Source organism: Ranitomeya variabilis, chromosome 4, assembly GCF_051348905.1.
Source record: "Ranitomeya variabilis isolate aRanVar5 chromosome 4, aRanVar5.hap1, whole genome shotgun sequence".
Taxonomy (NCBI): domain Eukaryota; kingdom Metazoa; phylum Chordata; class Amphibia; order Anura; family Dendrobatidae; genus Ranitomeya; species Ranitomeya variabilis.
In genome coordinates this window covers 658,836,213-658,853,266 of record NC_135235.1, presented here as the reverse complement: position 1 = coordinate 658,853,266, position 17,054 = coordinate 658,836,213, and the positions used below count along the sequence as shown (strand labels likewise).

Sequence of the window (17,054 nt, the reverse complement as noted above, 5' to 3'; positions counted from 1 at the left end):
AGTACCACTTCTCCTGTCCTGTATATATGCACTGCACAGTACCACTTCTCGTGTCCTGTATATATACACTGCACAGTACCACTCCTCCTGTCCTGTATATATACAGTGCCTACAAGTAGTATTCAACCCCCTGCAGATTTAGCAGGTTTACACATTTGGAATTAACTTGGCATTGTGACATTTGGACTGTAGATCAGCCTGGAAGTGTGAAATGCACTGCAGCAAAAAAGAATGTTATTTCTTTGTTTATTTTGTTTTTAAATTGTGAAAAGTATTTTCAGAGAGTCATTTATTATTCAACCCCTCAACCCACCAGAATTCTGTTTGGTTCCCCTAAAGTATTAAGAAGTAGTTCAGGCACAAAGAACAATGAGCTTCACATGTTTGGATTAATTATCTCTTTTTCCAGCCTTTTCTGACTATTTAAGACCCTCCTCAAACTTGTGAACAGCACTCATACATGGTCAACATGGGAAAGACAAAGGAGCATTCCAAGGCCATCAGAGACAAGATCGTGGAGGGTCACAAGGCTGGCAAGGGGTACAAAACCCTTTCCAAGGAGTTGGGCCTACCTGTCTTCACTGTTGGGAGCATCATCCGGAAGTGGAAGGCTTATGGAACTACTGTTAGCCTTCCATGGCCTGGACAGCCTTTGAAAGTTTCCTCCCGTGCCGAGGCCAGGCTTGTCCGAAGAGTCAAGGCTAACCCAAGGACAACAAGGAAGGAGCTCCGGGAAGATCTCATGGCAGTGGGGACATTGGTTTCAGTCAATACCATAAGTAACGTACTCCACCGCAATGGTCTCCGTTCCAGACGAGCCCGTAAGGTACCTTTACTTTCAAAGCGTCATGTCAAGGCTTGTCTACAGTTTGCTCATGATCACTTGGAGGACTCTGAGACTGACTGGTTCAAGGTTCTCTGGTCTGATGAGACCAAGATCGACATCTTTGGTGCCAACCACACACGTGACGTTTGGAGACTGGATGGCACTGCATACGACCCCAAGAATACCATCCCTACAGTCAAGCATGGTGGTGGCAGCATCATGCTGTGGGGCTGTTTCTCAGCTAAGGGGCCTGGCCATCTGGTCCGCATCCATGGAAAGATGGATAGCATGGCCTACCTGGAGATTTTGGCCAAGAACCTCCGCTCCTCCATCAATGATCTTAAGATGGGTCGTCATTTCATCTTCCAACAAGACAGCGACCCAAAGCACACAGCCAAGAAAACCAAGGCCTGGTTCAAGAGGCAAAAAATCAAGGTGTTGCAGTGGCCTACTCAGTCTCCTGACCTTAACCCAATTGAAAACTTGTGGAAGAAGCTCAAGATTAAAGTCCACATGAGACACCCAAAGAACCTAGATAACTTGGAGAAGATCTGCATGGAGGAGTGGGCCAAGATAACTCCAGAGACCTGTGCCGGCCTGATCAGGTCTTATAAAAGACGATTATTAGCTGTAATTGCAAACAAAGGTTATTCCACAAAATATTAAACCTAGGGGTTGAATAATAATTGACCCACACTTTTATGTTTAAAATTTATAAAAATTTAACTGAGCAACAAAACTTTTTGGTTTGTAAGATTTATGCATCTGTTAATAAATCCTGCTCTTGTTTGAAGTTTGAAGGCTCTAACTTATTTGCATCTTATTAAACCTGCTAAATCTGCAGGGGGTTGAATACTACTTGTAGGCATTGTACACTGCACAGTACCACTCCTCCTGTTCTGTATATATACACTGCACAGTACCACTCCTCCTGTCCTGTATATATACACTGCACAGTACCACTTCTCCTGTCCTGTATATATACACTGCACAGTACCACTCCTCCTGTCCTGTTTATATACACTGTACAGTACCACTTCTCCTGTCCTGTATATATACACTGCACAGTACCACTCCTCCTGTCCTGTCTATATACACTGCACGGTACCACTCCTCCTATATTGTATATATATACACTGCACGGTACCACTCCTCCTGTCCTGTATATATACACTGCACAGTACCACTCCTCCTGTCCTGTATATATACAGTACCACTTCTCCTGTCCTGTATATATACACTGCACAGTACCACTTCTCCTGTCCTGTATATATACACTGCACAGTACCTCTTCTCCTGTCCTGTATATATACACTGCACAGTACCACTCCTCCTGTCCTGTATATATACACTGCACAGTACCTCTTCTCCTGTCCTGTATATATACACTGCACAGTACCACTCCTCCTGTCCTGTATTTATACACTGCACAGTACCACTCCTCCTGTCCTGTATATATACACTGCATAGTACCACTCCTCCTGTCCTGTATATATACACTGCACAGTACCACTCCTCCTGTCCTGTATATATACTGTACACTGCACAGTACCACTTCTCCTGTCCTGTATATATACACTGCACAGTACCACTCCTCCTGTCCTGTATATATACACTGCACAGTACCACTCCTCCTGTCCTGTATATATACACTGCACAGTACCACTCCTCCTGTCCTGTATATATACACTGCACAGTACCACTCCTCCTGTCCTGTATATATACACTGCACAGTACCACTCCTCCTGTCCTGTATATATACACTGCACAGTACCACTCCTCCTGTCCTGTATATATACACTGCACAGGACCACTTCTCCTGTCCTGTGTATATACACTGCACAGTACCACTTCTCCTGTCCTGTATATATACACTGCACAGTACCACTCCTCCTGTCCTGTATATATACACTGCACAGTACCACTTCTCCTGTCCTGTATATATACACTGCACAGTACCACTCCTCCTGTCCTGTATATATACACTGCACAGTACCACTTCACCTGTCCTGTATATATACACTGCACAGTACCACTCCTCCTGTCCTGTGTATATATACACTGCACAGTACCACTTCACCTGTCCTGTATATATACACTGCACAGTACCACTCCTCCTGTCCTGTCTATATACACTGCACGGTACCACTTCTCCTGTCCTGCAAATATACACTGCACAGTACCACTTCTCCTGTCCTGTATATATACACTGCACAGTACCACTCCTCCTGTCCTGTATATATACACTGCACAGTACCACTTCTCCTGGATAGGGGATGACTTTCCAATTGCTGTGAATCTGACTGCTGAGACCCCCACGATCCCAAGAAATGGAGCTCTGAAAAACAGCATGAAAATGGAGCTGTGGTGGATCATACGCACTGCAGTGCCCCTCGCATGTGGCTCTTCAAATAACTCTTGGAAGAGTGTGGTGAGGGGCAGGACCCAAGAATGCAGAATTTCCTGATCTGGGGTGGGGAGTGTTATAGTATGCAGGCAGGTGGGGTTTGTGTGCCAGCGCTGCTTGTTTGTCCCAGTCCAGGCCTGCACGTCACACACATGCGGCTCTGCTACTCAAAGATTACATTCTCACAGCTTTGGTCAAGTTGCACGTGGCTCGGCTCTGAGTGAGTTGTACACACTTGGCTTTGCGACACACGTGTCGCAAACACCCAGCTCCACTCTGTACATGTTACACACTCAAGGCTCCGATCACAGCCACTGCTACGAACACACACGGCTCCGCTCCGAACACCTCGTACAAACGTGACTCCCCTCCATGCACCTCCTACACACACGGCTCCCCTCCGTACACATGCAGCTCTGCTCCGTACACCTTGTAGACATGCTGCTCTGCTCCGTACACCTCGCTCGTACACACACGGCTCCGCTCCATACACCTCGTACACACGCGGCTCTGCTCTGTACACCTCGTACACACACAGCTCCGCTCAATACACTTCGTACACATTCGGCTCTGCTCCGTACAAGTCATACACATGCGGCTCTGCTCCGTACACCTCGCACACATGTGACTCAGCTCCGGACACCTCGTACACACACACAGCTCCGCTCCATCCACATCGTACACACACGGCTCTGCTCCGAACACCTTGTACACACATGACACCCCTCCGTACACCTCGTACACACACGGCTCTGCTCCGTACACACACAGCTCCGCTCTGTACACCTCGTACACATGCAGCTCTGCTCCGTACACCTCGTACACATGCGGCTCTGCTCCGTACACCTCGCTCGTACACACGTTTCCGCTCCGTATGCCTCGTACACACCCGGCTCCGCTCCGTACACCTCGTACACACGTTTCCGCTCCGTATGCCTCGTACACACCCGGCTCCGCTCCGTACACCTCATACACATGCGGCTCTGCTCCGTACACCTCGTACACACACGGCTCCGCTCCGTACACCTCGCACACACACGTCTCTGCTCCGCACACCTCGTACACACACAGCTCTGCTCCGTACACCTCGTACACACACGGCTCCGCTCCGTACACCTCGTACACACACAGCTCTGCTCCGTACACCTCGTACACACACGGCTCTGCTACATCCACCCTGTAAACCCCTCCTGACCCCACACAAACTTCCCCTCATCCAGCACCATGACAACCAGCACAGCAGAGTCCTGCATACACTGAGGCCCCTGATCATGTGACCCCTGACTCCTCCCCTCCTGTGACCTCACCACAGGTCCTGTGCGCACAGAACAGCCATATATGTGGTGTGCGGCTCTGCAGGTGGAGGTAGGTGCTGGAGATTCCCCATTACTGAGTGTGGGGGACATTAACCCTTTTAGTGCTGAGACTGTTTTGGTGCATTTTGTTGTCACTGTCTAAGAATCACAGCATTTTGCTCCTTTTCCTCTGATTGATACATACGACCCAACTATGGAAAACAGGAAGTGAGGAAACACATGTGACTCTTGTAGTACAGTGTCCACTTTCTTGCCCCACATACACTATAATGTCCCCAAAGTAACGTTGTCCCCCCTTTTCAGAAGTGCACAAAACTGTGGCCGACGGCACTTTTATGCAATCCTAAAAAGACAGACAGCACCGGATCACAGGTCTTATGGGGTCCACAGTGCCTCCTTCTGCCTCATTATAGGGAATCTTCCACCAGAGGTTCTGTCTGAATCACGCATTTCAGAGCTTTACATGGAAACCAGGTGTAAGTGCAGAGTGCAGGATAAATGTGTGCCGTGCCTTACTGCAATCTTTGGGAGGCAGAAGGAACAAATCAACAGCAGGTGAAGAATTGGTTTTATTTATTTTTTATGCCGTTCCTCGTGCAGAATAAGTGATTAGGCAACTTTATTCTTCAGGTCGGTGCGATTACAGCGATACCAGATTTATATCGGGTTTTTATGTTTGGCTGCTTTCTCACATTAAAAGACGCTTTCTATTGCAAAAACTCAATCACCATATTTTGAGAGCTATAATTTTTCCATATTTTGGCCCACAGAGTCATTTGAGGTCTAGTTTTTCGTGGAACGAGTTGACGTTTTTATTGATACCATTTTCGGGCGCATGACATTTTTTGTTCGCTTTCTGTTCTGATTTTTGTAAGGCAGAATGAACAAAAACCAGCAATTCAGAAATAGTTTTTTTTTTTATACCGTTCTGTGTGTAGTAAAATTGGTAATGCAGCTTTATTCTTCGGGTCAGTACGTTTACAGCGATGCCTCATGTATATCTTTTTTATGTTTTGGCACTTTACACAAAAACTATTCTATAGAAAAATAATTTTTTGCATCGCTTTATTCTGAGAGCTATAACTTTTTTTATTTTTCAGCTGATGGAGCTTTATGGCGGCTTGTTTTTTTGCGGGACAAGATGACGTTTTCAGAGATAAAATTTTTATTTGCATTCATGTATTTGATTGCATTTTATTCCATTTTAGGTTCAGAGGTTTCAGAGGTATGATGAATAAGCATCGGTTTTTAGCCTCGTTTATCATCTATTTTTATGGTGTTCATTTATGGGGTTAACTAATGTTAAAGTTGTATAGGTCAGGTTGTTCTGGCAGCGGCGATACCAAACAACAGTGTTTTTTGTTTGTTTGTTTTTTTGGGGGGGGCTGTGATTATGATTTTACAAAGAGAAAACCCAGTAGTGTGACAATAAATGGCTTCACGCAACCACTAACCATGAGTGGAGAAAAAGTTTTGGTGTTATCATTCATATTCTCTGAAAAAAGGCCAAGAAAGCAAAAATTCTGCCGGGGTATGTTAACTTTTGAGCACAGCTGTAGGTGCTACATCAAAGGTGAAGATAATTGTCCCTGAGGCAGACTGGATGTGTCTGGCATCACATGGCACAATGGAAATGCAATAGTATGATGCCATATCAATATTAATCTGATTTCATCACCATCCACTGATATATCTGTGATCTGGGGGCATAATTCCGTCTTTGGGTTCAAACATCAGGATCATTAGCGTTGGGAAACCACAGAAATATACTATCAAGTCTTTGCACTTTTCTCTCCATACAGTTATCCATCCTCCTCTCCCCTGAGACCCTGTATAATATCTCTTCCAGAAAAACTCATTATCGGATCCATGGGAGACAGAAGGTTCCATCCGTTAAATGTTTCTGTATATCACCTGTTTTTTTTTTTTTCTTTTTTTAGGCTGGGTTCACACTGCGCTGTTGGCGTCCGTTAGACGGACTACGTTACACAGCGGCATAACGCGGTGTAACGTAGTCTGTTTAACGCCGACATTGACTCCAATGTCGGACGCATCACTAGCACCCGCCCACAATGGGCGTGCGCTAGGGATGTGCCATCATTGAGTGACCGACCCTGAGACGTGGGCTGCAGCATTTCCGGGTCCGTCACTGCTAGTGCAGATAGAGCTAGCAGATGCTCTATCTGCGCTACCGGACAGCCATACCGGCACTTACGTTTACAGCAGCCCGTTACCGTATGTGTTGAACGAGCTGCTGTAAACGTAATGTGAACCCAGCCTTACTTGTGTGTCAGTCTTGTAAGCATTGCATTTTTTAATGATTTTTTTGAAGCATTGTTCTTTAACCCCTTCCCAACCTGTGACGCCACGTAGGCGTCATGAGATTCGGTGCCAATCTGAGCTGTGACGCCTATGTGGCGTCATGGAGGGATCGTGTCCCTGCAGATCGGGTGAAAGGGATAACTTCAATTTTACCCGATCTGCAGGGACAGGAGGAGTTGTACTTCAGCCCAGGTGGGGTGGCTTTGCCCCCACGTGAATACGATCGCTCTAATTGGCTGTTGAAAGTGATTGGCAGATTCGTTCATTCATTTTGATCACTGTGATGGTTCTACCACAGTGATCAAAATAAAAAAAATAGTTAATGCCCCCCCCCTTTATCACCCCCATAGGTAGGGAACATAAAATAAAGAAAATATATTTGTTTTGATTTTTCCACTAGGACTAGGGTTAGTGTTAGAACTAGGGTTAGGGTTAGAACTAGGGTTAGGGATAGAACTAGGGTTAGAGTTAGAATTAGGGTTAGGGTTAGAACTAGAGTTAGGGTTAGAATTAGGGTTGGCATTAGTGTATGTGCACACGGTGCGGATTTGGCAGCGGATTCGCAGCAGTTTTCCATGCGGTGTACAGTACCATGTAAACCTATGGAAAACCAAATCCGCTGTGCCCATGGTGCGGAAAATACCGCGCGGAAACTCAGTGTTGTATTTTCCGCAGCATGTCAATTCTTTCTGCGGATTCCGCAGCGTTTTACACCTGTTCCTCAATAGGAATCCGCAAGTGTAAGGCCGCAGGTGAAATCCGCACAAAAAACGCAGGAAATCAACAGGTAAAACGCAGTGCTAGGGTTGGGATTAGGGTTAGGGGTGTGTTGGGGTTAGTGTTTGAGTTAGAATTGAGGTGTTTCCAATGTATAGGCACATCAGGGGGTCCCAAACGACATGGCGCCACCATTGATTCCAGCCAATCTTGGGTTCAAAAAGTCAAATGGTGCTCCCTCCCTTCCGAGCCCCGACGTGTGCCCAAACAGTGGTTTACCCAAACATATGGGGTATCAGCGTGCTCAGGACAAACTGGACAACAACTTTTGGGGTCCAATTTCTCCTGTTACCCTTGAGAAAATAAAAAATTGCCCACTAAAAAAATCATTTTTTAGGGAAAAAAAGGATTTTTTATTTTCACGGCTATGCGTTATGAACTTCTGTGAAGCACTTGGGTAAAAAGTGCTCACCACACATCTAGATAAGTTCCGTGGGAGGTCTAGTTTCTAAAATGGGGTCACTTGTGGGGGAGCTCCAATGTTTAGGCACACAGGGGCTCTCCAAACGCAACATGGTGTCCGCTAACGATTGGAGCTAATTTTTCATTCAAAAAGTCAAATGGTGCTCCTTCCCTTCCAAGCCTTGCCGTGCGCCCAAACAGTAGTTTACCCCCATATATGAGGGATCGGTGTACTCAGGAGAAATTGCCCAACAAATTTTAGGATTCATTTTATCCTGTTGCCCATGTGAAAATGAAAAAATTGAGGCTAAAATAATTTTTTTGTGAAAAAAAAGTACTTTTTCATTTTTACGGATCAATTTGTGAAGCACCTGGGGGTTCAAACTGCTCACTATGCATCTAGATATGTTCCTTGGGGGGGTCTAATTTCCAAAATGGGGTCAATTGTGGGGGAGCTCCAATCTTTAGGCATACAGGGGCTCTCCAAACGCGACATGGTGTCCGCTAAAGATTAGAGCCAATTTTTCATTCAAAAAATAAAACGGCGCTCCTTCCCTTTCGAGCCTTGCCGTGCGCCCAAACAGTGGTTCCCCCCCACATATGGGGTATCAGCGTACTCAGGACAAATTGGACAACAACTTTCGTGGTCCACTTTCTCCTTTTACACTTGGGAAAATAAAAAAATTGTTGCTAAAAGATCATTTTTGTGACTAAAAAGTTAAATGTTCATTTTTTCTTTCCATGTTGCTTCTGCTGCTGTGAAACACCTGAAGAGTTAATAAACTACTTGAATGTGGTTTTGAGCACCTTGAGGGGTGCAGTTTTTAAAATGGTGTAACTTTTGGGTATTTTCAGCCATACAGACCCCTCAAACTGACTTCAAATGTGAAGTGGTCCCTAAAAAAAATGGTTTTGTAAATTTTGTTGTAAAAATGAGAAATCGCTGGTCAAATTTTAACCCTTATAACCTCCTAGCAAAAAAAAATTTTGTTTCCAAAATTGTGCTGATGTAAAGTAGACATGTGGGAAATGTTATTTATTAACTGTTTTGTTTCACATAACTCTGGTTCAACAGAATAAAAATTCAAAATTAGAAAATTGCAAAATTTTCAAAATTTTCGCCAAATTTCCGTATTTTTCACAAGTAAAAGCAAAAATTATCGACCTAATTTACCACTAACATGAAGCCCAATATGTCACGAAAAAACTATCTCAGAATCGCTAGGATCCGTTGAAGCGTTCCTGAGTTATTACCTCATAAAGGGACACTGGTCAGAATTGCATAAAATGGCCAGGTCATTAAGGTTAAAATAGGCTGGGTCATGAAGGGGTTAATTTTTATATATTAAATCTAAAGTTTAATACATTTTTTCCTTGCTGCCTTCATGGATTTACCAAGACAGCGAGGGGCCAGAAGACCGCAGCATCTGATTTCACGTACTCCTACACTGATTAGAAGCACTTCACCTTCATATTAAAGGGAACCTGTCACCCAAAAATCGAAGATGAGCTGTGGCCACGGGCATCAGGGGCTTATCTACAGCATTCTGTAATGCTGTAGATAAGCCCCAATGTATTCTGAAAGATGAGAAAAATAGGTTATATTATACTCACCCGGGGGCGGTCCCACTGCAGTCCGGGTCCGATGGGCATCCCGGTCCGGGGCCTCCCATCTTCATAGGATGATGTCCTCTTCTTGTCTTGATGCCGCACCTCCGGCGTAGGTGTACTTTGTCTGCCCTGTTGAGGGCAGAGCAAATTACTGCAGTGCGCAGGCGCTGGGCCTCTCTGACCTTGCCCTCAACAGGGCAGACAAAGTATGCCTGCGCTGGAGCTGCGATGTGAAGACAAGAAGAGGACGTCATCGTAAGAAGATAGGAGGCCCCGGACCGCACAGCGACGCCCATCAGACCGGGACCGCCCCTGGGTGAGTATTTTTTAGGATACATCGGGGGGGGCTTATCTACAGCATTACAGAATGCTGTTGATAAGCCCCTTATGCTGGTGGCCACAGCTTATCTTCAATTTTGGGGGTGACAGGTTCCCTTTAAATGGTGTAGGTTTATGTTAGCAGTTCAGTGGTTAATCTGTTCAGCTTAGAGTTTCCAAAGCTTTACTGCTTGGATTATCTCAGCTGTTCAGTATTGGTCACTCCCCTTTCCTATACTTGCCTCTGGCAATCTGGATTGCCAGTGATAGGGCTGAGCCAGACAGCCGTATAACTCGTGCGATAATCGCTTCGCACTGCACGTGCTGGCCTGGCATCTCTCCTGACCTGAGCCGGTATGTATGATGTATTTCTATGCAGCTGTCAAGTTCAGGTCAGGGGAGTTGACAGCCAGTACGAGGTTTATGATGCGATTCTCGCACAAGAAATACGGCAGTCAGTCTCTGCCCATAGTCTTATACTTCCTGGTGTGTTGTGGAGTGGAGCTGTCTGTTGTTGGTAAAGGTGTTTGGAGTGTTGATCTGTGACTGTTGCTTGGTTTTTTGGCTGTGGGCAATCCTCATCTTCTCCTATTTGGTTTTCCTTTTTCTTCCCAGTGTTCCTCTGTGTTGTCTGTGAGTGCATATTTGTATGTTTGGTATTTTCATTTATCCCTGTATGTCCCCCGTTGTTAGTCTGGTTTGTATATATGCGTACATTATTACTCCCTACTCCACTGGGTGGGCTAGGGGGATATATAGAGAGATTATTCAGGAGTTCAGCACGGTACGTGGCCCCGGCATCTTTACCATCAGAAGTAATCCGGGGAGCAGGGATAGCTAGGGTGCCCCTATTGTTGGGGACAGGGAATGAGCCCCTGGCGCCGGGTATTCCAACAACAGAGTTGTGACAGCTACTCTAAATGTACCCACAACCTCAAAGAGGGCCCTGTGTATGACAAAGTGCAAGATGAATACCAATCAAGTGATACCATAAGCTAGCTATGCATGTTTACTAATGTGTCACTCAAGGCCGGTGTTACAGTGGCGAGTAGAGGCTGAGAGAAGAGTGGTGTGGTTGTGTGAGCTAACTGTGGGGTGTGTTTAACTCATCATCAGCCTATTGTAGTAGTTAAAAAGACGAGTGAGTGTGAGAAGCAAAGTCCCCATTTACAGTCGCATCCGAGTCACAAGTGTAGCAAGTGGTTGATGTTTGACATTGCAGTTTATACGATCTCAAAATTCAACATCTACACATTCTATCTCCTCATGTTTCCCTTATCTCCAGTAATTGTATTATTACATGGGATTATTTATGATTTTATATCAGTTCATCTTCTTATCATTCAGGTCTCTACAATATTGGATCTTCTCAGGGGAGATCTATATAATATAATTTTCTTGGTTTACCCATCAAGGATGGATAGGGACAGAGACAAGATGTTTGAGAGAATATTACACCTCACCCTGGAGATCGTTTTACATTTTATTGGAGAGGTGAGAGATTCTGATGACTTCATATTACATAATTCTTATCTATGGGAATAACCGATGGACAGAACTGGAGCGGTGAGGACTCTGGGAATGTCTGTAGTGAGATTTATTAATGTGTCTCTCCATAACCAGGATTATACAGTAGTGAAGAAGACCTCTAGTGAGCGCTGTCAGGCTCTTGTCTCTGAGGAATGGGGAAGACCCCTGAGCCCAATCACTGGGCCTCCATCTCACCCCCTGATACATGAGGACCTCAATGACCAGAAGATCCTAGAACTCGCCTACAAGATGATTGAGCTGCTGACTGGAGAGGTGACACTGCAGGGAATGCTGGGACATTATACAGTAACGCTATGAAGGGATCTGGGTGACGATGGTATCATTGTATGTGTCAGGTTCCTATAAGGTGTCAGGATGTGACTTTATATTTCTCCATGGAGGAGTGGGAGTATTTAGAAGAACACAAAGATCTGTACAAGGACGTCATGATGGAGGTTCCCCAACCCCTCACATCACCAGGTAATAGACAGGACTAAATACTCACAGCCTATAATTATCTGTAAGTAAAGAATAAATTCTGTCACTGTATGGTTTTTTTTCCTTCAGATCTCTCCAGTAACAGGACAACACCAGGGAGATGTCTCCGTCCTTCTCTTCCACAGGACGGTAAAGAAGAAAAATCCAGTGTTTCTCGGAATCATCAGGTAGATGGTGTGATGCAGTGATATAACACACACAGCAAGACCGTATTTTCTTTAAAAGATCAATTGGGTTTAATGCTCCTTAAACCCCAGCAGCAATATTCAAACAGCAGCAGCCATTTCTCATTTACAAAAGTCCGTGCCTGGTTTATTATGCCTCCATAAACCACGGTAGGGCATTTGAACATCACAGAACCAACATATAGTCCACTTCAACTGCGATAATGTCCGCACAGTTCATTATATGCATCAGTGGAACGTAACAACCACTGTCTGTCTATTCCAATAGCAGATACTTCTCTGCCGTTATAACCCCCTTCCTGTGGTTACCTTCCTGGAGCTCCTGCTCCACACACTGACCTCCTGTCAGTCCTCTCTCCTGGGGAAGCTGCCGAACTGGGATCACCGTTCCTGTTACCGGTGCACTTCCTACAGTCCAGATCCTCAATTAAACGGTAGCTCCCCCAAACGCAGTGCCATCACTGACTCTGCAAACACGGCCTCTCTGTGTGCTGTTCAGGACATCCATCCTCACTTGGAACCGTCCAACGCACAGGCCACCAGGTCCAAAGCCTAACCATGTGCTCTTCAGGAAGTTAACACCTCCAACACACAGGCCTTCCTGGACCTTACACATGGACCAATCATGTCCATGTGGCCTTCAGCCACTCATTCATGGAAGAATCTGTGGCCTTCAGCCACATGGAAAACACGGAACGGGACTGAAACAGACTGCATGACTACCATTCTGCAGTCTGTTTCAAAATCCCAAAAGCCGGAGCAGGTTTTTCTTAAATCTGCCGTGGACACTAGCATATCCAAGACTTATACTTATTTTAATTCTGCATTCCAATCACAGCTATGCCTGTGACTGCAATGCACTCTCAAACTGGAATCTGTGGCTTTAGGCCACCTGTAAGACCCGACCTGGAAGAAACGGACCAGCTCCACTTCCTTCCTGCAGTCCGTTTCCAAAATAAAAGCCCATACCGGCTTTTCTTGAACTATCCCAGTCCAAATAGCTTGACCAGGTCCACACTTTTATTTTGCCCTGTGACTCACAGGCATCCTGCTGTGACCACAAGGCACTCCAGTGGGTCTAATTGGGCTCTATCCGCATCCTGGGGGGAACACACAGTGACCGCTACTGGTTGCACATTTGGCATATCTTGTCAGGACTGATGTGTATGTGTCAAATATCGCAATATTTTTTTGAGTTGTGCAAAACTATTGTGACTTATTAAGCTGCTGCAACAGCTGCAGTTGGTGCCAGTACTGATCTTAGATACCGTTGTTAATAGTAACAGCAGTATCTAGAGCAGGGTTCCCCAACCTTTAGCTCGTGAGCCACATATGACTCGCCAACCTGTTCTGTGTGGCTTGCCGGCCCCTGCTGTTTGGAATGTGGGCTGTCTGCTTCCTCAGTGCGTTAGTGTCAAATCACAGAGCTACACGCTTGATGAAGTGGAGGAAGGCTAGCCATGAAGAGGTTAAACAGACAGTTTGCAAAGGAAAAAACTCACGTTTAAAAATCTACCAATTATATATATAATTAATGATAAAATGTTGTCCGTGAGTGGGGACCAATATAATAAAACGTGGATAGTCGTGAAAACACCACAGAAAAAACACTAAGAAAAAACGACCAATAAATCCACTAAAATAATGTTTATTAATTTTAATAATATTTTTAAAATTTAAAAACCATGGTAAGGAGAAAATATAAAGGTACAAACAAATAAGACGCTGTTACAAATAAATAGCACTGACCAAAAATTCTAAAAGACACAACAAATGCCCATTAGATAAAAAGTGTTAAATATGAGTGTGCAAGATATTAAAAAACATAAACTAATAAAGAATAAATAGTGTAAGTAGCACGCTAATAAATTCAAGTAAAAAAATTCAAGTGAAAAAGTGCTAATGTGCAAAAAAAGAGGGCATAAAAATGTGCTAACGTATAAGGAGATTGGTATTATAGCCAGCAGTGCCACATAGTATGCGCTGGGTGTAAAAAGTAACAGTACTTCAATGCTTGTGAAAAGTAGATTAAACTTACTCAGTAAAGTGTATGACCCAGGGCTCCAAGACAGCGTCAACCCCAACGCGCGTTTCGGCGCTATTGCCTGACGAAGGATTTTTTTTACTTGAATTTATTAGCGTGCTACTTACACTATTTATTCTTTATTAGTTTATTATTAGTTTTTATCTAATGGGCATTTGTTGGGTCTTTTAGAGTTTTTGGTCAGTGCTATTTATTTGTAACAGCGTCTTATTTGTTTGTACCTGTATATTTTCTCCTTACCATGGTTTTTAAATTTTAAAAATATTATTATAATTAATAAACATTATTTTAGTGGATTTATTGGTCGTTTTTTCTTAGTGTTTTTTCTATGAAGAGGTTAAAGCTGCCTCCTCCTCCTTGCTGATCATGGTGTGGCTGGCCGGCTTGGCCTCCTGTGTACTCAGCATGGCAGTACAGGGCAGAACGTACAAATGCTGTCTCCATGGCTTATCAAGTGATTACTGTTACACGTAGGAGGATTGTTCTGTCGGAGATGTGTAATGCTGCTGACAAGCAGTTACTGCCTGTGTAGCCATTACTAGCGCTCACTTGAAAGAGTTGGACACAGCACTATACTATGATGAACAGTCCCCAGCCAAATTATATTAACCCCTTATCGAGATATGATGTACTGATTACATCATATGTTGGCTACCTGCCTTTTATTTCCCCACACATAACTGATTTAACCAGTCATCATGTGCTCCTCTCCACCAGCAGCTCTTAACCTGTGGTTGGCGTTCATAGGAGAGGGGACTATTAAATACAGAGAAAAGTTAAAAAAAAAAAAAAAATTAATTATGAAAAAAGTGGAAAAAAATTCGCAAAAGTTCAATCACTCCTCTTTTGTCCAAACTAACAAACATGCAATCCCTGAATGTATTGCATCTGTCGAGAGTCGCGAGACAGTCAGCCGCGGGGACAAGCCTATGTCTTGTACAAGGTCGCTAAATATTCTTTTGCCCCTGATATGAGAACAATTATTGGATATATATTTTCGTATGAGTTTTAACTCTTGATTTCCCTAACATTTCCCACCTGTGTATACAAAATATATCCCTAATGTCTATAACATTAATAAGTCCTTCTCCCGTCTGGGTTTTTCAAGGTTTGTCATCATCCTGGTAGGAAGTATAGTAGGTCTTTCAAATGGTTCTTCATCCTGTTACATGATTTTAGCCATTGTGGTGTCAGTCAATCTCTGAAGAAATCGTCATATGCAAGGGCATATTCAAGGTACACAACAACATCCACAGGTCACTAATATGGCTACCATCACGCAGAGAGACAACAGTAGTGAGGCAAATAGTCCGCTCCATCTGCCGAACCATACTTCCAACAGGTTTACAAATGGATCATTTATCTCTGAATTTTCTGCTAGTTTCTCAGACAGGGATGTCAGTCTTTCCAGGGCTTTGGTTAAACAACCACCCAGGGCTGTATTATTGGAGATAAAGATACAACAGTAAGTTCTAAACATTTTACATGCATACACCACCTTATTTCCCTTTATCCATGACAGCGCACCTAAGAGAGAGGGATCTGCCCTCCAAGGACAGGAAACCTACTGAAATAAAATGGCGTTACTTCTCCCCCACTTCAGCTGGGTTCCTGTCCTTGAGGGGAACCAGGTTCTGTAAGCGCCATCCGCTGGTCCATTGGGGGCTTGGGCGTGCGTGCGGGCACGTCCGGCAGTGACAGATGCTTGTCATGTCTCCAGCCACCACACCGTCTCATTCTGCAGAAGGGAGATTGGATATGGTGCTGACAGCAGTGACAAATGCTTGGCATGTCTCTAGCCACCACACTGTCCCATTCTTCGGAAGGGAGATTGGATATGGTGCGCTGAGTGACGTCAGAGGGTCGGAAGATAACGACAGTGCTTTCCACTGGCGTCACTAGTGCAAGGCACGATGGAAATAGGCGTGCTAAGTGACATCAGGTGGGTGTGCCCGAGAAGCTGGCTCGCTCTGCTGGCATCACTGAGGCAGGGCGTGCTAGGAAAAGGCACCCCTGACAATTTTCCCAGAGGGGCAGGTAATCAGAAGTTGGGGCCTCAGGAGGTGGTCCAGTAGGGGAATGCGGTGGTGGTCCCTCATTTAAAAAGAGGTTTGACTACAGGCAGAGGGCTTGTGCTCCGGCTCCTTCCTGGTTATCATGGTGGATAAGCAGCAACCTCCAACAGTGTGAATAGAGTGTGGGCAGCCATTCAAGTGGCAGGAGTGGCAGCTGACATAGCCAGGGGAGCAGAATGACTCGGGACTCCTCGATGTCCAAAGATGTTAATTGTATATCCCAGAATAGCTTCCGAATCTGGTACCCTTGAGGTGACAGGGGGTGGTGAGTGATCGACATGAATGTCACCCTTTTAATAGGCCCCCCTTTTTTTGTTTTGTCAATAGGGAAGGCCCAAAGCGAGCAACAAAAGAAACCACAGAGAAGTTGCACTATGTGAAACAGCTGACTGGCAGAAAAGACTCTGTTCAGCTTGTAATATATTTAGAATTGAGATTCCTCAGTGGTTGATACCTTTTAATGGCTAACTGATAAGAGGGTAGCTAATTGCAAGCTTTCAAGACTACTCAGGTCTGTTCATCAGGCATAGACTAATACAAAATCTGATGAATCAGATATTTGCACAACACAGCACAGAAATAATGTCATAGATAAGACAGGTGACGTGAAGCAGAACTACCATTATGGGAGAGTGATAAACAATTGTGTCCATAAATATTGAAACAGTTCATAGATAAGGAGTGTGAATGTTTTGTCCTTTGATTAGGGTCTGGTTCTGTGTTGTGATGCCCCCACACAGTCT

The 17,054-nt window shown here is 44.6% G+C and overlaps 2 protein-coding genes across 2 annotated transcripts in view; one reads left to right on the top strand and one right to left on the bottom strand.

Annotated features, from left to right (window-relative positions):
* Positions 1–3,231, bottom strand: part of LOC143767495 (uncharacterized) — a 62,799-nt gene extending 59,568 nt beyond the window's left edge. The window contains exon 1 of the mRNA XM_077255884.1: positions 3,084–3,231. Coding sequence (XP_077111999.1) covers positions 3,084–3,202 — 119 coding nt within the window. The 5' untranslated portion in view covers positions 3,203–3,231. The remainder of the gene's footprint in view (positions 1–3,083) is intronic.
* A 1,295-nt stretch (positions 3,232–4,526) lies between these two features.
* Positions 4,527–17,054, top strand: part of LOC143767462 (uncharacterized) — a 34,309-nt gene continuing 21,781 nt past the window's right edge. Inside the window, exons 1-5 of the mRNA XM_077255816.1 lie at positions 4,527–4,598; positions 11,327–11,473; positions 11,603–11,782; positions 11,866–11,989; positions 12,077–12,174. Coding sequence (XP_077111931.1) covers positions 4,572–4,598; positions 11,327–11,473; positions 11,603–11,782; positions 11,866–11,989; positions 12,077–12,174 — 576 coding nt within the window. The 5' untranslated portion in view covers positions 4,527–4,571. The remainder of the gene's footprint in view (positions 4,599–11,326; positions 11,474–11,602; positions 11,783–11,865; positions 11,990–12,076; positions 12,175–17,054) is intronic.